Source organism: Eptatretus burgeri, chromosome 4, assembly GCF_056783735.1.
Source record: "Eptatretus burgeri isolate ZD-2024b chromosome 4, Ebu_testis_v1, whole genome shotgun sequence".
Taxonomy (NCBI): Eukaryota; Metazoa; Chordata; class Myxini; order Myxiniformes; family Myxinidae; genus Eptatretus; species Eptatretus burgeri.
The window spans coordinates 108,884,475-108,909,455 of NC_140964.1; the positions used below are offsets into that span (position 1 = coordinate 108,884,475).

The 24,981-nt window shown below is 38.3% G+C and overlaps 1 protein-coding gene across 1 annotated transcript in view; it reads left to right on the plus strand.

Moving 5' to 3' along the window:
• The window catches only part of LOC147028873 (synaptic vesicle 2-related protein-like), a 460,702-nt gene that overhangs the window by 333,698 nt on the left and 102,023 nt on the right, over positions 1-24,981 (plus strand). The window contains exons 2-6 of the mRNA XM_085879648.1: positions 10,239-10,336; positions 10,642-10,733; positions 11,094-11,192; positions 15,900-15,971; positions 16,103-16,173. Of these exons, the coding sequence (XP_085735774.1) occupies positions 10,243-10,336; positions 10,642-10,733; positions 11,094-11,192; positions 15,900-15,971; positions 16,103-16,173 (428 nt within the window). The 5' untranslated portion in view covers positions 10,239-10,242. The remainder of the gene's footprint in view (positions 1-10,238; positions 10,337-10,641; positions 10,734-11,093; positions 11,193-15,899; positions 15,972-16,102; positions 16,174-24,981) is intronic.

Consider the following 24,981-nt stretch of genomic DNA (forward strand, 5'->3'; position numbering starts at 1 on the left):
CTCTCTCTCTCTCTCTCTCTCTCTCTCTCTCTCTCTCTCTCTCTCTCTCTCTCTCACTCGCCCAATCAGGGAGATGCGAGCCAGGTTGCCGACGGTCGGCCAATAGGCGCAGCCCACGCAGGACCATATTCCTCTCCTTGTTTGAGGGGCGGGGGCCGTGACGGCCGTCACGCCCCCCCCCCGGTCCAATCAGCTGACTTGGCGTCATTTTTGCGGCCAATGGGCGATGAGCCAACCACGCCCGAGAAGGACTCTGAAAGGGAGGACAAATAATTAGCGTCTGGTCTGCTCGAGCGCGGAACGCATCTCTCGACGCTAGGCGGAAGGCATCTCTCGCTGGCGCTGCTCTGATCGCATCGCGCCGCTGGTCCGATCGCATCACGACACTGGCGCTGATCTCGCTGGCGCTTCTGCTCTCGTCTTGTCACCGACGCTGGGCTGGTCTGGTCTGATCTCGACAAGAGCGCTGGTCTGGTCTCATCCTGGTAAGCTCATCTCTGCCAAACCGCACGAGGCAGAAAGGTCCATTTCTCTTTCTGGGAATTTGTATGTGTGCGCATCTGTCTGTGGGCCCATCTTTAAGTAGGAACTATTAAGTGCTTTTTGCCTTGTACATACTGCATTTCTTATAGTTGCATAACTCTGCCCTTTTTGTGTTCCTTCCCCACCTATTGTAAATAAATATCCATTTGTTGAATGTATCAGCTCGTTTCTGTGTTTTCTTCATTGGTTTAACACGGTGCGTGTTGGGTGATTTAAAAAGGCCGTTGCTGCTGTCGAAGTACATTTGAACCGACGGGACCTCGGTAACCATCCGCTCAGGTTACACACGGGTCAAGTGCGGTGACTTGTCCCATTTGAGCCCCATCGAGGGTGTGAATACTCGGTAGTTCGCCACGTGGGCCTCGAGGTATTTTGAAGTTTGGCAAATAACCCTGTGCCCATGTGGTTGATTTATTGACTATTCACGGTCCTGTAAGGGACCCGTACCTTCAGAGTTATCCGAGGGTGACTATCTGAATTTCGGGTGTTCGGTGGAGCTGACACCACTGCTCCACCTCGCGGTCGTGCTCGTCTCCGATACCCGGCCCACAACAATATAGCATGATATCTCAAAAACGATATATACCATGATATCTCAAAAACGATATATACCATGATATCTCAAAAACGATATATACCATGATATCTCAAAAACGATATATACCATGATATCTCAAAAACGATATATAGCATGATATCTCAAAAACGATATACAGTGCTCCCTCACCTATCGCGGTCAATGCGTTCCAGACCCACCCGCGATAGGTGAAAATCCGCGAACTGGAAACCACATATTAATTTAATTATTTAAATATATTTAAACACATTTTAGACGTATTTTAAACCATTATACAGCATCCACACACTCTTATTAACCTTCCCCACACACATTTAATCAGTTCTTTTTTAAAAAAAATTCATCGGAAATGCGACTTCATGGGGCTGCAAAGCCTCAGACCAAAAATACTTTTTTAATACTATATTGTACTATAAAATATAAAAAAACGTATTGTAGGTACTGACCTATGATCATGATAGCTGTGCAGTACTGATGACGATGAAGATGACGATGATGAGATGAATGTAGTACTGCACAGCCAAGAAGAGCATTAAATCTCTTCTACTGGAGGCGACTTCTACTCTTCTACTTCTACTTGAAAACCCGCGATGTCGTGAAGCCGCGAAAAGTGAACCGTGATATAGCGAGGGAGCACTGTATTGCATGATATCTCAAAAATGATATATAGCATGACATCTCAAAAACGATATATAGTATGCTATCTCAAAAATGTCTTGGTCCCGATATGTTCTCGTGGATCAGGCATTACGTCGTGGAGGTAACGTGCTCTCCCGAGTGCCCTTCTTGTTACAAATCAAATAATTAGGTGCAGTAAATTTGCAAGTAAACAGTTAAAGTTTTGTTTTCTGCATTTATAAATGGTCATTGGGTTACTAAATGTGCAGTTGGTGTGACTGTAGTTCACCTCTTCATCGCCTTTGGTGAGGAAAACTCATCTATCACAGCTTCGAAGTCTTCTTCCCCTCCGTGAAGCGCCATGTCACATTAGCCCGCCGCCACTCAGCCTTCAAAATGGGAATTCTGCCATTTTTGCTTTCGAAATAAATAGATCAGGTCAGGTCAGGTATGGGAGCATGTGCCAGAACAGCGCGTCGCTGCGTCCACTTTCCGCCGGTACTCCAGGGGCCTCCGTCTGGCCATCCCACAGGCAGATGCCAGGCCCATCCCCATCTCCTTGAGATGATGGTCAACCTGCTGTAACCATGAGGCACGTGGTCGGCCCACTGGCCTCCTCCACTCATGAGACTCCCTCGCTGAGAGAATCTGGTGAGCAGGATCAGCGTCAGGAAAACGAGCCACATGTCCATACAGCCGCAGCTGACGCTCACGGACTATGCAGGTAACAAATCTCATCCGAGTCTCTCTCAGCAACCGCTCGTTGGACACAAAATCCGACCAGCGATAGCCAAGGATTCTCCGAAGAGACCTGGTACCAAAGGAATTAAGTCTCCGTCTCAGATCCTTGGTCAAAGTCCAAGTCTCGCACCCATAGAGCAAGACTGGAAGTACCAAGGACCTGAAGACTCGGACTTTCGTCCTCCCGCACAGGTACCGGCAGCGCCACACCCCATGATCCAGTGAATCCATGACTCCCCAGGCCCGACCCAGACGTCTATTGACCTCCGGCTCACAACCTGCGGAGACATGAATATCACTGCCAAGGTAAGTGAATCTATCCACGACCTCAACATCCTCACCACAAACAGACACAGACAGGACAGCAGCATCCAAGATGTCACCAAAAGCCTGGATCTTTGTTTTGACCCAAGAAATCCGTAATCCCAACGGCTCCGACTCCTCATTCAGCACCTCGAGGGCCCCCAAGAGGATGTCTAAAGTCTCCGCAAAGATGACTGCATCATCTGCAAAATCAAGGTCCGAGATCTTGACATTGCCAAACGATGCACCGCAACTTGATCTCTCCGACATCCTCCCAAAAATCCAGTCCATACAAGTGCTGAAAAGTGTGGGGGCAAGTACACATCCCTGACGAACTCCAGTAACAACTGGAAATAAGTCAGAGGCGGTACCACCACACTTCACAGCACTCTCAGTACCAGAGTAGAGTTCAGACATCAGATCGATCAGTTTCGGTGGCACCCCACGAAGACCAAGAATCCTCCAGAGGACATCCCGATTCACTGAATCGAACGCTTTACAGAGATCAACATAGGCTGCAAGCAGCCCCTGCCGAAACTCTCGTCTGCGTTCGGTGAGTACACGAAGTGCAAGGATACGGTCAATCGTTGACCTCTTTGGTGTAAAGCCTGACTGCTCTGGACGCTGGTGCTCAAGCAGATGGTGGCGAACCCTATCAAGAATTATCCGAGCAAAGACCTTGCCCGGCACTGAGAGCAGCGTCACCCCTCAGTAGTTGTTGCAGTCTTGGCGATCACCCTTCCCTTTCCAGAGAGGGACAACAAGGCCCCTCTTCCAGTCAGTTGGGATGATGCCTGTGTTCCAGGCAGAGCACAAAACTGCATGCAACGACGCGAGTGCAGCATTTCCACCAGCCTTGAGAAGTTCGGCATGGATGCCACAGATCCCTGGAGCTTTGCCCCGTTTCAACTGGTTCACCGCAGCCCGTGTTTCCACAAGCGATGGTGGACCACAGTTGATTCGAGGGTCAGCAACAGGGATTGTAACACCCTTGACGTCCAACTCGACAGCTGGGGGATCAGCCTGGTACAACCGCTCGAAGTAACCGGCCCAGCGGGCCTTCACTTCAGACTCCTCTGTCAAGAGCCTACCACTCTCTGCTCGAACTGCAGTGCTCCGATGGATGGGCTTGGATGAACGTAATGCGCGAATTCCCCTGTAAGCGGGACGAGAATCACCTGTCCACAGGTGATGCTCTACCCCCTCACAGATTCCTCGCACATAGGCCTCCTTGTCCACCCTCAGTGCACGTACAGTTTTACGCCTCAGCTCCCTGAACAGCTCAGCTCTGCCATTCAGCCTGGCCCTGTGACTCTGGTCAATGGTATCCAGTGTCCCTTGAGAGACAAAATTCTTCTTTGCCCTGCGGTGAACTCCAAGGCATCCACCGGCAACATCAAGGACGGTGGTCTTGAAGGTGTTCCACAACTCTTCAGGACCCCCCAAAGCACCCAGACCCCCCAAGTGTCCAATCAGCCTGTTCGCAAACTCCTCAGCTACTCTCTCATCCCTGAGCTTGGCAACATCCAGCCTAGGCTGGGATGGTACCATTCTCCAGGATTTAAGGTGCAGCTTTAGAGTTGCTACAACAAGCCTGTGGTCAGTATTGAGGAACTGAGCACTCCGGTAGACCCTGCAGTTCTGGATCATCCTCCAGCGACCGTCAATGAGGACATGGTCAATCTCCTTTGCCACACCGCCAGCGTTGGAATACCAAGTCCAGCGATGAGCTTGCGGGCGCTGAAACCATGAACCAGCCACCCTAAGTCCATGACTTCTTGCAAAGTCAAGGAACTTAGTGCTATTCTGGTTCATAGTTCCTGACCCATGGGGACCAACACACACCTCATAACCATCCCTATCAGTTCCAGTCGATGCATTGAAATCCCCCAAGACTAGAAGTGTATCTCGTCTGGGGCACTGATCAACCACAGACTCGAGTGTGGCGTAGAATGTGTCCTTCACGGTAACATCACTCAACTCAGTCGGAGCATAAATAGAGACCAGGGAAATGACACCTAAGGAGTGACGAATCCTTAATCTCATAATACGCTCGTTGACCGGTGTTACCTCAATTATCATTGGGGTCAGCTTATTGGACACAGCTACAGCAACTCCTTGGGTATGGTAACCATCAGAGTGACCAGACCAATAGTAGGTGTAACCACCCACCATTATCTCGCCGCAATCCGGTCTCCGAACCTCAGAGAGAGCTGCAACCCCGATGTCCAAACGCTTGAGCTCAGATGATAACAGAGACAGGTGATCATCCTCTCTTAGGGATAGGACATTCCAGGCACCCACCCGAAGGGACCGCCTCAGGTTAACCCAAGGAGACCGCCGTCTGGTGGACGACACCTCAGCACCACTCCGACACACTCTCCCGCAATCTGACCCAGGGATGTTACCCCGTGGTTTCCCTCCTATCAAAGATTGGGGGTCCCGAAGGCTTTGCCCCAATCCCATCATCTGGTGAGCTGCCCTGCGAAGGGAAGCTGCACAGGAGGTACTCCCACGGAGTGGGTTTTCAGATTTTTTTGCGTTTTTGCGTTTTGCGGAATGAAGCGTTTTACGGTGGCTGGAGTGCAAATCCTGCCACCAACCTCCTAATAAGAAGTAACCCAACTGCAGGAGGACGTCCGCAGACACAGTTGGGCACTAGATATGGATGGCCGTTGGCTCACAAGGAGCTCCTCCGCCCTTTGACAGGTTTTGTTTTTAATCCTGCTGGGTGTCCATATCCAAACACCCTCCTCACCAGAAAACCTGGTGGGGGAGACGGTTTAGTCGCCGACAACCCGACCATGGAACAGGTTAGTACAGGTTTACATGGTACCTGTAGCAGGTCACAGATCGAACCTGACCTGACGAAAAATAACCATGAGGTTATTTCTGTTATAAATAATTTTTGTTATCATAAATATTTTTATGTTATCATAAAAATAATCATGAGGTTATCATAAATAGATCATGGTGTTTTATCCGTCAGAATTTTAAAGAGAATTGATTTTTCAACCTTTGAAAATCGTGTGATTCATACATTGTGCTTTTTTTTTCTTTTCTTTTTTCTCGTATCCTTTTCTCACCTGTAAAAATCAGTCGGGAACACTGAGGTGTGAACGGCGAACTAAAATGAGCACGAACGCCTCGTCTGCTTAGTTTCTCCTTTTTTGCCTGCCCCCTCTCTCTGGGATATAGTTGGCTGCAACCATTGGTCAGCAAATGGAGGGCGGGATCATTTGAAAAATTCAACTCCTCCCTTCGCTTGTGTTTTCATGCTCTGCTGCAAAATGGTACGGTGTCTATACAGATGCAAGATAACAAATTTGCCACCCCAAATTGGTTCCACTCGGGGCGACCTCTCCTTTCGCCCCTCCCTCGATACGCCAGTGCCGCTCCTTCCCAATTCCATATCCAGACCATGCATGACGCCATCACAGGTGCTGAAAGAAGGAAGTACTCGGTTTTCACTCTGTTACTTGTCAAAAAAAAATTTTTGACAACTATGTTGATCGCTTCCATTTGTGTCATTCTTTGTTTGTCTGTCCGCTCGCCTCCAGCCCAAACCGCTCAACCGATCATTCTGAAGATTTTGAGAAATTAATGTCACCGACCCTGCGACGGTCCTGCATTAAAGTTTCTTAAAATTCCGTCGACTGAAAAGGTCTTCATAGGCCAATTTGAGCCAAATTTTCTAAAATCCTCAATTTTAATCCCACGAGCATAACCCGTGCTCTGCGCGACATGTTGGGGTGGGTGTGTTTGAGAAAGGAACTGATGCAGAGTATCAGTAGTAATTTTACTTTAATGCAGTAAGTGAAATACGATTTCACTGTTTCAGAACCATTTTATTTACTTTTGTTTGTACCATGCACCTCATATGGTCTTTGAGATAATGAAAGCCAAATATCACGTTACTCGAGCGCAGAACATAGTCGAAGATAGCGCGACACGAAACCACAAACTCGGAAATAATATATAAGATTACCTTGAAATTTGAAGAGGATTTATATTTCAGGTCACTGAATTCAACCACCAATCATGTTTTGAGGTCAACATGGGCCAATAAAGTCAACCCAAAATTGGCCAAATTTTAAAATTGTTTCTAAAATTGTCAATTTTAATCCGATTGACTTGAAATTTGAAGAACATTTGCACATTAGGTGGCTGCATTCAACCACCTTTTAATTTTGAGGTCAACTTCGACCAACAAGTCGACATCGGCCAAATTTCTAAAATCCTCAATTTTACTCCCATTACCTTGAAATTTGAAGTGCATTTGCAGATCAGGTTATTGAATTGAATCACCTACTAATTTTGAGGTCAACATAGGCCGAAAGGTCTATATTGGCTAATTTGGGCCAAATTTTCTGAAATCCTCAATTTTAATCCCATTACGTTGAAATTTGAAGAGCATTTTCATGTCGGGTCGCTGAATTCAAACACCTATTAATTTTGAGGTAAACATAGGCCAAGATGTCAAAATTGGCCAAAAGGCTAATTTGGACCAAATTTTCTGAATCCTCAATTTTCATCCAATTGAGTTGAAATTTGCAAAATAATTTACATGTCAGGTCACTGAATTCAACCACCTATTTTTGTGGTCACCATAGGTGAAAAGGTCAACATCGACCAAAAGCTCAACATAGGCCAAATTTATTAAATTGATACATAGGGCCAAAAACTCATATCACTATATCTCAAAAAGTTGTAGATGAGTTATGACAAAACAAGGTGGATAAGTTGAATAGGTGACAAGAACAAGCAGATTGGATTTTGGTTCGGATTCAGCCCATCAGTGGGATACAAAACATGAACTGTTCCACCTGGCAGAGGTATGCGCTCTACTGAGTGCCATCCTACTTTGTACTGTTTTGCCAAGTTGTCACTCTATGACTAATTTTCATTTCTTTGTTTGTCTGTCCACTTACCTCCAGCACAAACCGCTCAACCGGTCATTCTGAAATTTTCAGATTAATGTTAACGACCTTGCGACGGTTCCGCATTGAAGTTTCTAAAATACGATCAACTGAAAAGGTCTCCGTAGAACAATAAGCCAATTTGAGCCAGATTTTCTAAAATCCTCGAATTTCATCCGATTGACTTGAAATTTGAAAAGATTTACACATAAGGTCACTCAATTCAACGAAATTGTAATTTTGAGGTCAACATAGGCCAAAAAGGTCAATGTTGGCCAATTTTCTAAAATCCTCAATTTCAATCCAATTAACTTGAAATTTGAAGAACATTTGCATTTCAGGTCAATGAAGTCGAACACCAATTAATTTTGAGGTAAACATAGACCAAAAGGCCAATTTGAGCAAAATGTTCAAAATCCTCAATTTTTATCCAATTGAGTTGAAATTTGAAAAGGATTTTACATGTCAGGTCACTTTATTCAACGACCAATTGATTTTAAGGTCAAATGGTCAACACAGGCTTAATTTATAAAATTGATAGATAGCGCCAAAAACGCAATGTATCACAGTATCTCAAAAAGTTTGTCGACCAGTTGTGACAAAACAAGGTGGATGAGTTGAATAGGTGACAAGAACAAGCGGATTGGATTTTGGTACGGATCCAGCTCATCAGTGGGATACAAAATATAAACTGATCCACCTGGCAGAGGTATGCGCTCTACAGAGTCCCATCCTACTTTGTGCTGTTTTGCCAAGTTGTCACACGATGAGTGATTTTTTTCATTTGTCATTTGTTTGTTTGTTTGTCTGCTCGCCTCCAGCCCAAACCACTCAACCGATAGTTCTGAAATTTTCAGAGATTAATGTTGTCGAACCTTCGACGGTCCCGCATTGAAGTTTCGTAAAATTTGTCGACCGAAAAGGTCGACATAGGCCAATTGGAGCCAAATGTTCTAAAATCCTCAACTTTCATCCGATTGACTTGAAATTTGAACACGATTTGCATATCAAGTCACTGAATTCAACGCACCAGTAATTTTGAGGTCAATATGCGCCAAAAGGTCAACACAGGTCAAAAAGTCGACATGGCCAAAAAGTCAAAGGCCAAATTTCTTAAATTGTCAATTTTCATCGGATTCACTTGAAATTTGAAGATGATTTGCATACCAGGGCACTGAATTCAACCACCTATATACTTTTAAAAAGCCATAAAATTATACTTGCATTTCTCAGAAACTGCTTCGGCAGCACGAATGCTCTGCAAAGAGTATGGTAAATCAAATGGTATGGCAAACCACCCAGTGGTTTGTGTTTACACTAACAGCTTGTATCCTCTTTCTTGTCCCAACCAATTGTGAGAAAAAATGATTCTCAGGAAAGTCCTTAAATGCAGGTCCTAACAACTAACCCCTTCAGGGACTTACTGGCATGCCATAATTACATTTCTCAGACATAAGTATATGGTCCGATCTTGTTCAAACTTGGCATAAGCACAATACATGACAGTATACACTTACACCTCACTTTATTTTGTGATCTGATCAAAGATGGCCGACTGGTACACTCGCAGCCTTTCTACTTGTAAATAAATATGGCCTTGCCCTTCAACTCTGAACAGCAAAATTGCAATAACAATGGGGGCTATGACATTTTATGGCTTTCTTTTGTTTGTTTGTTTTTTTCTTTTCCTTGTTTGAATCAGGACCAGTCTCAGTGAAGTTATGGTTAGTGTCTAACCATGAGTCTGGCGGGTGGTTTACTTAAAACCCTGGCCGAGTCATACCTGACTTTAAAATGGCACTTGCTGCTTCCTTGCTTGATGCTCGGAATTTTATAGGATATAGCATGGACAAACGATGCCGTGAAGACTATGGCAAACCACCCAGTGCAACCCTTCCAAGAAACTGCTTCGGCAGCACGAATGCTCTGCGAAGAGTATGGTAAATCGAATTAAATTTGAATTAGATCAAAGTATATGGTGCACCATCACAAGTCCCCTGCACTTCCCACCAAAAACAAAGTTTAAAGATTGTAAAACAACCCACCAGAAATTATCCAATATCAAATTTGGAGTTTAGAAATCTTCTATTTTGCCCCTGTAACCATGTCCCCATCCCCTGGGTCAAATCCAAACAATTCTTACATATTTCATGCGTCCACCAATGTTGTTTGCATAAAAAAGTTTCATTTAAAAATGATTAGAAATCTGCCCATAATTGCATTTGTTTGTTGGATGGTGTGATGGATGGACGGACAGAGCTGATTACAATATCCCCCCCCCCCCATTTTTTTTTAAATACTTTTTCAAGTGTGGGGATAAAAAGGATAATGCAGAGATACTGGTGATAAGACACTGGGAGTAATAAGGTGTTAACTCGATTTTAAAAGACAACATTGTGCATTCTGAGAGGAGATCTTTACACCTCCTCATTCCTTGTGCTTGGGAATTCAAAGTGAATGTCATGATGAGGATATTCATAGTCCTTGATCATTTTGTTCTAACCACTGCTCCCAAACATTCTCCTCAATTTTGCTAGAATCATGTCTTCATTCTGCCATGTCAGAAATAAAGGCTTTATCAAGAAGGCAAAAATTGTTGCTCCTCAAGATACCAGAACACCATGCTGTGAAAAAGGTAAAAATTATTTGTTCACCTCCAAAGCCTCATCTCGCACTAATAATGTGGAGAGGGAGGGAGGGAGATTGGGGTTGGCAATGGATCATAATTGCTCTTTAACTGCGTGATTGAACTTCCGATGTGAAAGTGAACAAAGCAATCAAATTTCTCTGTTGATGGGATAAATATGATTTCTCCAAATATTGATGTTGATAAATATTGTTTAAATATTAGCAATATTGTTGATAAAACATTTCTCTCTGGATAATTGCCTTACATCCTCCACTGCCTCTCTCCCATCCCTTGCACTCTCTGATGCTCAGAAACTACATTTTTCACAGTGGATGATGCAATAGAAACTCTTGGATTCGGGAAGTTCCAGTGGTTTTTGCTTGCAGTTTGCGGTCTGGCCTCGGTAGGTCTGAATTCAGTGACCTAAAAAATAAAAAATTTTTTATCTGCACTTGATCAAATTGGTTTTTAATATGACTCACCCTTCTGAACCACCTTCAACCTCAGCTTTGATCCTTGTAAACTTGCACAATCCTAGCATTTCACCCTTAAACCCAGCTCATTTTGTTAACCTCAGGCTTGAGACATTTGGTTGCATGACAGGATGTCAGTTTTAACTTTTCAGTGTCTCTAACTGTTAAGTATTTAAATGGTTGATTGCTCTCTGGTCGTACATAGACATTGAGTCGTTAAGCTTTCAAGACTGAAAATGGTATTCATATATTGTCTAACTTGGTTGTACCTCTGTTTACTTTTTCTGCAGTGGGCTCTTCCTCTCATATTAATGTCTCTCACTATATTGGGACCAGCACTGCAGTGTGAATGGAATCTGTCCACATGGCAAATTGCTCTCATCTCCTCGGTGTGTTTTTTTTATCTTTTATTTGATCATTACATTTGTTTTTCAGGAGAATTGGGAATGGACTTCGGTGTGTGTGGAGCACAGAGTCAGTTAATAAAATGTATTGCACCAGCAGGGGTACCTGGAGTTGCTGGGCAATGCCAGTTCCCTTCTCCCATCTCTTCTCACCCTTCCCCTCCCTTCTCCCACACCCTCCCTTCTCCCACACCCTCCCTCCAGAATCACACTCCACCACTTCCCCTCCCCCTCTCATTAATTATGTATGCAGGCATTTCATGACCAAGCCGATTTTCGTGGGCTCTAATGTTTATTTCCGAAACATAATGTGAATTCCGAAACGTACATGTTAATTAGCCTTAAAAAGTCGGGTGAAAACCAATTTTTTTTATTACCATCGTTGGAGGAGAAGGTATTGCATTTGGGTCTGTTTGACTGCACAAAACGTAAGTGTTTTCTCTGCAAATGCTTGTCAGATTGGGACAATTTTCACCATAGAAGTGACGATGCATGCAGAATGTTTTAATGATAATTATGATATTGTAGGTCATGTGGTGTGGCAGCAATGTTGGAAAAAAGAAAAATTTTGGACCTCTGTATCCTCTTTGGAAGAAAAACTGCACCATGGGGAAAATTGACACTTGCCATATGTGAAGCACTCCCCATGGGAAATAAGTGATTTCTCTTTTTGATGGCAGAGGTGCCTTCGTTATGGCATCATAATTGCAAACATAGAACGCTACATCCGATCAGTGTGAAAATTAAAGGAGTGAAAGGGCAAACGAGCAAAAGGGGTGAGACTTGATCAAAGGGTCTGAAAAGGGTCAAAGAAAGTCGATACGTCTCAAGGGTGTGAAGGGGTCCAAAAGGTCTTAACAGGGCCTAAATGGGTATTAAAAGGTCTAAGGGGTGTAAAGGGTCTTATGGGGTCTCTAGGACATAAGGATGTAAAGGAGTGACGCTGCAGTAAATAAATTTCCTCATGTTGGTAAATAAATTAACTCGAGTGCAACATGGAAATAATGGACCAAATGACCTCCTCATGACTGTTTAAAACTCCTATTAAGGTGCATCGTGGTTAAAAATCTGATCGTAGAAAGTTTTGTCCCAAATTAATTTTGGGAACTCAAAGCAATAAGGTCACAAAAAATATATTTTTATATATATATATATATATATATATATATATATATATATATATATATATATATATATATATATATATATATATATATATATATCCTTCTTTCGGCTGCTCCTGTTCGGGGTCACCACAGCGGATCATCCTTTATGATCCGCATACTGATTTGGCATAGGTTTTACGCCGGATGCCCTTCCTGAAGCAACCCGAGTCGCCTCTTATGACACAGGGATAAGGATTGGGTTTTGCCATGATTCCGGGCTGCCCTACACCCACTCATAGCGCAGCCCAGCACAGAGCTCCTGTCCTCAAGCGATCCTCCAAGCCTCCGAGTAGCCAGATTACAGGCGCATGCCACGACACCCGGTTGTATGTATACATATATATATGTACATATATATATATATATATATATATATATAATTTATTTTTTTATTTTTATTTTTATATTTTACACACACACACACACACGGACAACCTATTTTACTGACTCATCCTCTTCTTCTTCTTCTTCTTCTTTTTTTTTCTTCCATCAACCAGCTTACAGTGAGATTTAAGCCTGGTGTTGGCTTGGTGATTAGGGTGGCTGGCTTGGGATCTTTGGGTCCTGAGTTTGAGCCCCGTTGGCCACTGAAATAACATCAGGTCTGGTTGACTCAGCCTGTCATCCTTCCGAGTTCACCGGAATGAGTACCAGTGTACTGGTATAGGGGCACAGCATCAGTGGCTTGTGGTGTACTTAGGATCCGAGGGTCTTAAGTTCATATCCTGCTTTGCTGTTGAATTAATACCAAGTGGGGTTGATTCTGCATGTCGTCCTTCCCAGGTCGGCAAAATGAGGACCAGCTTGCTGGTATCCTGTGTCGGAGTGGCCACCCTTGCAGGATTGTACCCAATAGCCCAAGAGACTGTTTAGGCAGCACCAACGCTCTGCACAAAGTATGGTCCCGATGGTTGAATGAGTGGCATAGTCACACCCAACAACATGATAGTTACCTGGCAGCCAAGCTCCATTTAGAAGAAGTGAGATGTTTTGGCAAAGCCATGGCTAATAGACAAAAGCTCGATTAGAACCTCAATTGAGGTTATGGGAAAGCTTACCCAGAAACGCCAGTTCTTTGATAGCTCATTTTAATATTAACGAAAAAGGGTGTTATGTGACGGCTCTGGAAACACTCCCAAACCCCTTGCGATTGTAAAACTCAAATGAAAAAAAAAAAAAGTTTTTTTTTTTGCGAATGTAAAAAAAAACCCCACACGTGGGCTACATAATTTTTGAATGTCCCCTTCGAAAAGACATTGTTAAGAGGGTGGAGATATCGATAATATTGTCATGAAATATATCTCACCTGTGATTGATTTTCAAATGGTTTTTGGTTACTATCACAGAAAAAAAAACTAGAGGGGGAGCACTCGGGAGAGTGCAAAACCTCCGCCGCCAATACTGCTGGGTCACTCAAGTGAACCTTATATCTTATTCATTAAATATGATGTCAACAGAGTTAGAGTTCTTTTCTCCAACATTTTGTTTTGGGGGGGGGGGGGCTTGGAAATCACTTAAAACATGCAGAAATGCAAAAAAAAGGAAATCGAAATTTTGTTGAAAAAAAGTTGCAAAAATTTTTTTTCTTTAACAATTTTTTGGGGGGGTTGGAAATCATTTAAAACATGTAGAAATGCAAAAAAAAGAAATCTAAATTTTGTTGAAAAAAAAATTTGCAAAAATTTTTTTTCTTTAATTTTTTTTGGGGGGGTTGGAAATCACTTAAAACATGTAGAAATGCAAAAAAAAAAATTCTCTAAAAATTTTTTTTGGGGGTGGGGCGACCAAGTCCAAAATCTAATGGCATGATCCTTGGACCATACCTCACCCCCCCCACCCCCACCAAGTTTCGTCGAAATCCGTCGAGGAGTTTTTCCGTAATACTGTTCACAAACAAACAAACAAACAGAAAGGGGTGAAAACAGTAACCTCCGATCTTCGATGGCGGAGGTTAAAAATGGCTACCTAGATTACCGGCTTCACCCACTACGATATCTCCTCACTGAATTTTTACACTGATTTCCCGTTTCTACCAATTATGCACACACAAAAAATTTCTCATTTGAGGTGAAACATTTTCAATGAAATTCATCAAACATCTGCGATCACATTTCGATCAAAAATCAAATCCTGATATTCACTTGGTTCTTTGAAACTATACGATGCATGTATATTTGGTGAAGTTAGTTAAGATGGTAACCTTTTTTCCTTCTTTTTTTCCGGCAAACTCTTTCATCCTTGAGAGTTATATCATTCGATGAGCAGTAAAATTACTGCAAAATCGATATATGGATTGTGTTTGTACTTTGTTCAGTTTTTATCCTCTGCCACGTGGCGGAAGGGGGATATTGTTGTCACCTCGAGGCCATACAGCTGTCCGTCCGTCCGTCCATCCGGGCGTCAACATTTATAGCTGTGAGTGTGATAACTCATAAACTGTTCGCCATATCAATTTGAAATTTGGGTCACACATGTACCACCTGAAAAGGAAGAACCCTATTGATTTTGGGCGTGGCCGGATCCAAGATGGCCGACTGGGGTGGCCATCTTGAAAAAAATGTTTTTTCGCCATATCAATTTGAAATTTGAGTCACATGTACCACCTGAAAAGGAAGAACCCTATTGATTTTGGGCGTGGCCGGATCCAAGATGGCCGACTGGGGCGGCCATCTTGTAAAAAATGTTTTTTGTAATAAATGGAAAACCACTTATCTGATTTCAATTATTTTTGGTTACTACGTTCCTCACCCCTGGGGAACTTTTTCGAGATGATGACCAATTGGTGTTTTGTTTCCAATTCACCTCCCTCATTATCTGGAATATGTATGACCTTTTTCATTCGATGGCGGGAGATTCCCCATCTCTGATGGTATATTTGAATGATTATAGTGCATTTGAGAAGTCACTTGACTTCTTCACCGATCTTATGGATCATGGTAATGTCTTGATTCAGTTATTTTTCACATTTTATACCATATTTGATCATCGGAGGTCACCACTTCACCAAATATATAGGTATCGGGTTGAAATCTGAAAGTAAATGGACGTTTTTTTTATGAAGCATTGTATATATATGTACCTACCCTTGTAGAGATGGTGACAGGTGGCAGCTCAGGTATTTACGATTTATGAATTGTGAGAAAATGACTGTTTAAGTCCCCTATTTATGGGCACCGTGGTTAAAAAAAAAATGTTGGCCTATAAAGTTTCGTGGCGATAAGCCTGAGGAACTCAGAGGAGTCAGGTCACAAACAAACATTTCACTTTTATATTTATTTATATATATATATATATATATATATATATATATATATATATATATATATATATATATATATATATATATATATATATATATGTGTTTTAGTTGGCTGAACAATCAACAAAATCATAAAAATTTGAACAATTTCATTCTAATGTATTGATGCTGCCGAGCTTGACTTTTGGAATATCTTGGCACACTTTGGTCATTGAAGTATAAGTGGTATTTGAGCTCTGACCTTGCTGCTATGTTTCTTCCCTTTAGATTTTCTTTTCTGGGAAAGGCTTGTGTTCACCAATATGGGGAAAAGTTGCGGATAAATATGGACGCAAACTGGTAGGATATCTTGGGTCTTTATGTGATCCTTATTTCAAGCTGAAATATACAAATGAAAATGATAATGTTCCACTCATAAATATTTAAATGCAACATAAAGATTTGGCGCGTTTTTTGTGAACATTTTACAGTGTATTCTGCTCTGCTTGCTGAAAACCTCCTATTTTGGAATGCTGAGCTCCTTTGCCCCATCGTACAGCTGGTTCGTCTTCCTATGGTTCCTGATTGGTTGCTCGGCTCATGTTTTTTCTCACATGTGAGCCTGCTGATTTAAAATAACATTCTAGCATGTGATAAAAACTTTGCATGTGTATCAGACTGTCAAAAATACTGCCCCATTTGGTCCATCCTTGTGGGTTGGTGAGAAGTGGTTCATTATTTGTTGGCTGTTGCAAGAGTATGGAACATAGAACCACTTTGGAATGCCCAACACTTCATGGGAACCTTAATATAAGGAGAGTTTACTCAGTTTTTAATTTTTAAACTTCAGGTACTCTATTATCCATCAAAATGTATTGTTTATTTTATGAATTTTACAATTATGCTCTCACCTATCAACATTTACTGCAGAAACAAGTTAATTCGAAAACAAGTAAAAAAGACATAAAATGTCATAGCCCCAATTGTTTTGGTAATTTCCCTGTGTGGACTTGAACTGCTTGCCCATATTTATGTACAACTAAAATGTCCGCCAGTCGGCCATCTTTGATCAGATCACAAAATAAAGTGAGGTTACGCGTTTGCCATCATGTACTGTGCTTGTGTTAAGTTTGAATAAAATTGAATCATGCATGTCTGAGAAATGGTTAGGGAGACATGTAAGTAACAAAATGGCTGCCAGTTGGCCATCTTGGAGATTATCTCGAAAAAACATGATATGCTTATGTAAGCCATCATTCGTTATCTGTCTGACAAGTTTGAACATCATTGGTAAATGCGTGTCCAAGAAATGGTTGAAGACGTGTTCGACACCTGGGATTTTTTTTCTTCCTCAACAACTAAAATGGCCACCACTTGGCCATCTTTGATTGCATCACAAAACAAAAACGATGTGCTTATGTGCACCATCTTGTGTTGTCTTTGTGCGAAGTACAAATAAAATTGGTCCACAAACGTCCGAGATATGGTTACGGACACGAAAATCGAGACCAAATCCATAAGACCTCAAGTAGGGTGAATATACTGATTCTGGCTCACTTTTCCCCATGTAAATGAATGGGGGATTTTCAGGGATTCCCTTTTTTTCCCTAAAAATAAACCCCCTTTTTATCCCAAGGTATATTTATTTGTCTCCCCTTTTAACCTGGAGGTTGAACCTCATTGAATTGAACACCTGGGGGTTGAACAGCTCACTCATTGAACCTATAAAGATTTGTTCATTCTCAAATTCCTTCAATAGTTTAATTTTCTTTGCACAATAATCCCCATCTAAAATATTGAAAAACAAAACATTTGAATCTTTATATTTTTTAAGATACCCCTTTTGTGCTATTACGAAATGATAAACTTCTCTTAATGTTTTGTTTGACCACCTCCTGAGCCACATATCATTTTGAGATTATAGGAAATTGTTTTTTCATTGTTCAATTGATAACCATCAAAGTTTTCAGTCCATTCAAGGATATTCATTTTTTTCTTTACATCCTCTAACTTACTAGTTTTTAAATTGATTCGCTTATTTGTTTTATTTACCTTTGTTTTAGTTATTTTTTCAATAAGACTTATTTGATATTTTTCACATTCATTATGTTTTCCATTTATATACCAAGACTGAGATTTTCTCCACTCTTTAGTTTGATTAATACTTGGTTTAACCATTTATATATTGCGAAAAAAACGCGGCGGTAGCCCTTAAAAAACCCTAACCCATCTTCCCATCGTTAAAACACAATCTATTCTATTCACTCTATCATACAATATCCATATGGAACACAATCTATTCCATTATCTAAAATAAATCTCTTATCATCAAAGGCTCCTAATGCCTTTTTATTTACTTCTTCACTATATATGTTATGTTTATAACTTCTTATTGTATTCATTTTCCTATATTCTTCTTTCTTATTCATCAAACAATTATAATAATTTCTAAAAGTTATTGATTTCTTTATTACATATTTCTTTATTCCCTTTAACCTCTTATCAATCTGATCACCATACTTATAAGCATATGCCTTTGCTCTCAATCCAATAAACTCACTCATTACTTTTCCACCCAACTCATCCTTAAACTTACCAATAACCTTTTCATTCTTTTTGGAAAATAACTCACTCTTCTTGCTGAAATTACTTGTATCATATACTCCAATATTTTTCTTCATATCTTCATAAACATCATCAGTTTTTATATCTAGGATAAAACTATCAGTGTCCATATACAACAATGAAACATTTTCACCATACTCTTTCTTTAAGTCATTATACAAATAATCATACATCAATATCTTTGATAAATCAAGAACTGCTGTTCCAATATAAATTGGTTTATCCATTACAATACTTTCCTTTTTCATATGAATTGCAGAAAAGTTCTCTGAAAAAACCTCTTCTCTCTCAAAACTTGGTTTATTTATCAATCTCGAAGCTTCTTTCCAAGATGTTGCGAATCTAATGTTTTGCCTGTTTCTAACATTTTCCAGTCTTTCCAAATACAGCATTATTCATTAATTTATAAAAGTCCCCTTCAAATTTTACTTTTGTATTTGCTCTCATATCTGTATTGAATTGAATATACTTTTTCACCCAAGGACTTTGTTTAAATTTTAAAACTCTATGAATTTTAGCGACTCTCAATCCTTCTCTCAAAAACTGTTTTAAGCTTCTCTGATGCAAAACATATCCCTCTTTATCATAGAATGTTGTTAACTTTTCTGTTGATTTACCTTTAATATTAAAACTTTTATGATAATCACTTAACCATTCTTTCTTTGGGGTTTCTTTCTCACATGCAAAAGGAAGATCTTTATGCTTATTATGAAGATCACTTGGGTACCTCAAATCAACTTCAAAATAATAACCTTCTTCTTCGTCATTCAATTCCTCTTGAGAAGAAATAACAATATTCATCAAAGCCTTTTCATAATCCTTTTCTTCCACCCACTCTAATTTACCATAAGGCAGAGATTGAGACATTGCCCATCCATACAAATTATTAGCATCAAAATACATCAAATAATTACTATCTTTTTCACTATCATAATTTGGAAGATATTTATTATTTGCTTTAGCATATCTTTTTGAACATACTTGTGATATTCCACCTCTCTTGGACTTCTCAATCATCAAAAGCATATCAACATCACTGATTAAATCTATATCTTGTTTTGTCATTTTCAACATTGCACTCCAAGCTAAACCAGGAGCTGTGAAATAGTGGGCAGGGTCTAATCCATAACAATTTTTATTATGACAGAGTGATCTAAAAGCTTCAAACACATCAGCTAACAATAAAACATCTGTTTTTAGATATAAATCATGATATTCTCCAAGGTTCTTTATCTTAAATAATTTCCATATTTCTTGTGCGTGTTTATATTCCTTATCACTTATCTCTTCTTCATAAAGGTTATTATAGAAACTTTCTTTTGATGGAAGTTGTGTTTCTTTAAATCTCATAAATGAATCCATATAATCATAAGGATAAATTCCCTCACTTGTAAGAATTTTCTCTTTACTTTGAATTTCATTCCTTGTTTGAATTTCCTCTCTCGTAAGAATTCCTTCTTTAATCAGAATTTCATCTTTAATCAGAATTTCCTCTTAAGTTAGAATTTCATTCATTCTTCGAATTTTCTTTATAATTAGAATATCATCTTCAGTTAGAATTTCTTCATTAATTAGAGTTTCCTCTTTACTTTGAATTCTCTCTTTAATCTGAATTTCCTCTTTAGTGAGAATTTCCTCTTTTGGAAAGAATGAATTAAGATTTGGAAAAGAGTCCGTGGAGCTTAGATTTGATGCGAGGTAGGCTAGTGGTGTTCCCATAAACTTGTAAGAATCAAGAAACCGAATACGAGTTATAGGTTTTGTGAATATCATTTTTGTAAATGAAATATACTTTTGACTTGTGTTTGTTATGGCAGAAATATTCCCTGGTGTTTTTGAAAGTTCATTTATAAATAGATGTGTATCATAGTTGGCACTGTTGTGAAGAAAGACTGGAATAAAAGAAGGTAATTTATAATTAAGATTACAACAGGAATGAGCGGGACCTCTATATTTACCAGTAAGATGACAATGATCCCTAACTTTAGACTCCTTAATTTCCCCCTCACAAATATGACAGATATTGTTCTTTCTAAATTCTAATTTTTCTTCTTTGGTTAATTTCATCGGTTCATTTGTTTCTTTCATTAATTTAGTGAGTCTTATACAATCCTTTTCTAATCGTTTTACAAACTCTTGTGAAGCTTTTTTTCCACGATAATGTTCAAGTTTGTTATACTTTTCTCCAACAGATGATTTGATATAATAACAGAAACCACAAGGAATATGTTTTTGATATTTATTTGTATATGATTCTTTTGGATTAGGAGAAGCAGTATTAATCTTTTTAAGGATACACTCAAAATCAGCGTATATCACAAATGGGTGCATGATAGATTTATTATAATCTTCAAAATAAATCTTTTCACCAGGTTTAGGCATTGTAATTGCAGCTGATTTATGATTACTACAATATTTTGAATGTTGTTCTAATCGTTCTTTTGTATGAAATGAATTAAGACATCGCTTACAAGGATATATTTTGTTTGCTGTTCTGAATACCTGAGAAGAGATTAATCTTGATAAATTATTGATGTATGTGTAATGTGAATTCTTTCCAACACTAAAATATAAAAGATCAATGTGTGTTTCTTCATTTTTATAGTTGTTTGAAATTTTTAATATTTGAACTTTGTTTGTATCCGTTAATCCATATACATTAATAGAAAGATTATTCTTTTTCTCAAATTTAGGAATATCTGTTAGTGGCATTGGGAATTTAAAATCTTTAATGTCCAAGGTATTCTCATATTTCATATATTGTTTTACTCTTTCTGAATTACATTTTGGTGGATGTAAGTGAGCAAGAACAGACCAGAGAAAACATTTATTATCATTGTTCTTAATATTAACAACTGCCTTCTTTAGTTTTATTTCTTTTGGTAATTCAATATAAGAAGAAGCTTTAAGAGGGTTTGATTTTAGAATGTGTATATCTAAAAAGATGATTTTTTTAATATTGAATCCACTTCCTACCACTGTATTATCAACATCCTCCTCTTGTCTTGATAGTTCTTCATAAACCCCACTATTCAAAAAATCTTGAAATGATGTTATAAAATGAAGATCTGTTCTCATATAAGGAGTTTGTTCTTCATCTTGTCTTTTCATATTCATTTTCACTCCCATATAAAACTTTAAAGTTTTCATTTCTTTTAATGTCTTTTTAATAAATTTTTCAACATCGGGTTTCACTATTTCAATTGATTCAGCTATTGATGATGGACCGGGTTCTCCAAATTGAAAAATCCTTATTTTTATATGCCCTTTAAATGCCCCATCAGTGTTTTCAATATAATAGTCTCCCTTTACTTTAAACTAATTTTTCTTGTGTTTTTGTGATTGAAGATGTTTATTATAACTACTCTTCAAAACATCCTTTGAACAGATATCACAATGTTTTCTTTCCAACTCAAGAGGAGATATTTTATGAAACAGATTAAATGTGTGTTTGTTGGTTCGGAGGTGTTTTCTATAATGTTTATATTTGTGATTACAAACATCGCAGTATGTTGTATTCACCATATTTATATAATAAATCTTTGCTTAAACTAAAATTTTCTTGATGAAAATTTCGTTTATTTTACAGGTGAATCTGTGCTTAAAACCATTTTATCCTCCAACTTTTTCACTTAATAAATACAATGTTTCAAGACACAAAAGACAAGTTTCAATCAATCTCTTCATTTGTTAAAGATACTGAGAAATATGTCAAGGATGTAAAATTGAACAAAGATAAATATAACAACTATTGGATAAAAACTATTATGGTAAATAATATGAGTTCTTCAATTTCCTTCAGTGGAAGGGCTTTTAGTATACCTGGTAGAACATCAATTAAAGTATCTCTAACAAAAGTTTCTCCTCTCCTTCTAGTAATATATTCAAAACTAGAAAAAGCAATGAAACAAGAAAAAGTATCAAAAAACAAAAACCTTATGGATGAAGCTTTAGAAAGAAAAGATAAGACCATCTGTAATATGCAAGGGGAAATTTGTATTTTTTTCAACAACCCCAAAGATGTAAATCCTGATGAAATAAAGGATGTTAATATATCAGGTGAAATGACATTTCGTTCAATAGTAATTAACGATCATTTTAAAATTACCTTTAATATAAAAAATGTTGTCGTTGAATCTGATAATGAAAAAAAGTATATCGATATCGATGGTAATATTATTAAAAGTATAGATGAATTTCAGTTTAAGTAAGGTTTTACTTTATAAATATGCTAGACTTTCCTGATTCTCCATATGACAAATTTGAGAATTGTCCTGCGTGTGAAAGACAGGGATTAAACACAGAGTCAAAAGCCTATAAACAATGTATATTCTGTGATTATCTTCTAATTAATGATAATAAAAAATATAAAAAGGAAAATAATTCTTTTAGATTTACACCAAAAATGAATTACTTTACAAGATTGATTAGAGAAATGAATGTAAAGTATGAGGGTGATAACACACCTTTCCTTACAAGGGAAGAAACTGAACGTATAAGAGAAATGTTCAAAGGATTGTTGTTATATATTATTCATGGATGTAATTTTCAGGGAAATATCAACACAAGATATTGTATAAATATAATAATGGATTATCTTGAAATTAAACCTGAACTTAGGATAAAATATAGAGTTTCTAAAAAAGCCAATAATAAATTAAATAACCTGTTTTCCAAATATATAAATGAATGATTTTTTACCTATTTGGGAAAATAAGATAAAATTTAACAACCATAAAAATCTCCCAAATTCATTAAGATGTCTCATAGTTGGTTCAAGTGGATGTGGAAAAACCTGCTTACTTTTAAAAATGCTCCTCACTCCCAACTTTTTAGATTATGATAATTTAATAATTTTCACAAAGTCGAGTTTTCAACCAGAGTATCAACTACTCTCACAAGGTTTTAATGCTGGTCTTCAAAAAGAAGATATAATCGGTTTATTTAAACGCCAAAAAAACCTAAATGATTATAACATTGAAGATATAATTCAACTATTTTGTGATACACAGAGATGTAAAAAGAAATCAAATCCTATAACTTGTATTCTTAGTGATAATACGGATGATATACCGTCTCCCCAAGATTTGGATAAATCAAAAAAGAACCTCGTTATCTTTGATGATTGTGTTAATGAGAGAAACCAAACGGTAATGGACAGCTACTACACAAGAGGGAGACATTCTTCTTGTAATTGTATTTATCTTAGTCAATCGTACTTTCAACTTCCTCGTCGTTCCATCAGAAACAATGCTAATACTTTTATTTTATTCAAGTTAAATTCAATAAATATCAATAATTTTTGGAGAGATAATTGTTCTACATTCTGTAGTAAAAAGAAATTTGAGGATTACATGAAGCACATGACTGAAAAATATAAATATATTGTTGTGAAACAAGATGAGATATTAAGGGATATATTTTTTGTTTTATAAACAATTACATATATAAATGACAACTATTATTATAAATCTTGTGGGTAAATCTGCTTCTGGAAAAAACTTTCATAAATCAAGGTTCTTGTGTAGTACAAATGAGAATATTGTAAATTTACTTAAAGAACACCCCGTGATACGCATTGTATCAACAACAACCTGGAGCAATAAGACCTGGAGAAGTAAAAGGTGAAGATTATCACTATATTTCAGTGGAGGAACATATGCGATTGAGGAATGAAGGTCAAATGTTTGAGGAGGTTTATCTTGGTACAACAAAATATTCACATTGTAAGAGTGAGTTAAGGAAACTAAAATCTGGTGGTGTTGGGATATTAGAAACTAATCCAGAAGGAACGAGACAAGTTATTAAACATCTGAGTGGAGTTAAGATTTTATCATTCGGTTTTGATGTTGATTAAGAAACTCAACGCAAACGTATGAAAAGCAGAGATGCAAGTATTAGTGAAGAAGAAATTACAACTCGCATTAATGTTAATAAAGAATTTGATGAAATATTTAAAGAAAAGGATTTATTTGAACACATCTACTTGAATGATGAAGAAAAGGAAAATTTCCCTGTTGATCTTTACAATTCATTAAATGATATTTTACAATAAATAAATGGATGCAAAAGAAAGAGCAAGAAGATTTAAGGAACATCAAGAGTTGGTTTCAAAAGTTGTAAAACAACAGGAAGACATAAAGAAGAAACGCAGACAGAAACTAACGGGCGAAGAAGCATTTGAAAGAAAACAAGAGAAATTTTTTAAACCACTTTTAAAAACTTCCCAAGAAAAAATGAAAGATGTTTCCACAGTTCCCACAGTAGAATATACTCCCAGAGAGCTTCAAATGTTAAAAGATTTCAGTCAAATGACGGAGGAAGAATTAGAGCATATTGGAGAATTAGAATATCATGATGAAGAATTATTTCAACAACTGGAAGAGATTAATCAACCCCCTGATTATATTGTGAATGCTGTTCAAAACAATGAATATTCAGCGGATTCAAAAACCAAAGCAGGACTCATTCCAACAGAACAACCAGCAATATTTCATCTTGTTCAAGAAAAGGTATTGATATTTAATGATGAATTAAGGTTCTTAGGTTCTGCTCAACCCCCTGTTAAACTAACTCCGAGATTAATGTTTCTTCTCACAAAAGATGGAAGACAAGGTTCAACTGTGAGGGATGAATCAAAGTATATTGATAAACCATTGGATATGGAAAATAATGATGATAGAGTATATATTGATCTGCTGAACACTCTAAATTATAAGGTTATTCTTTCTGGTAAAAGTAGGAA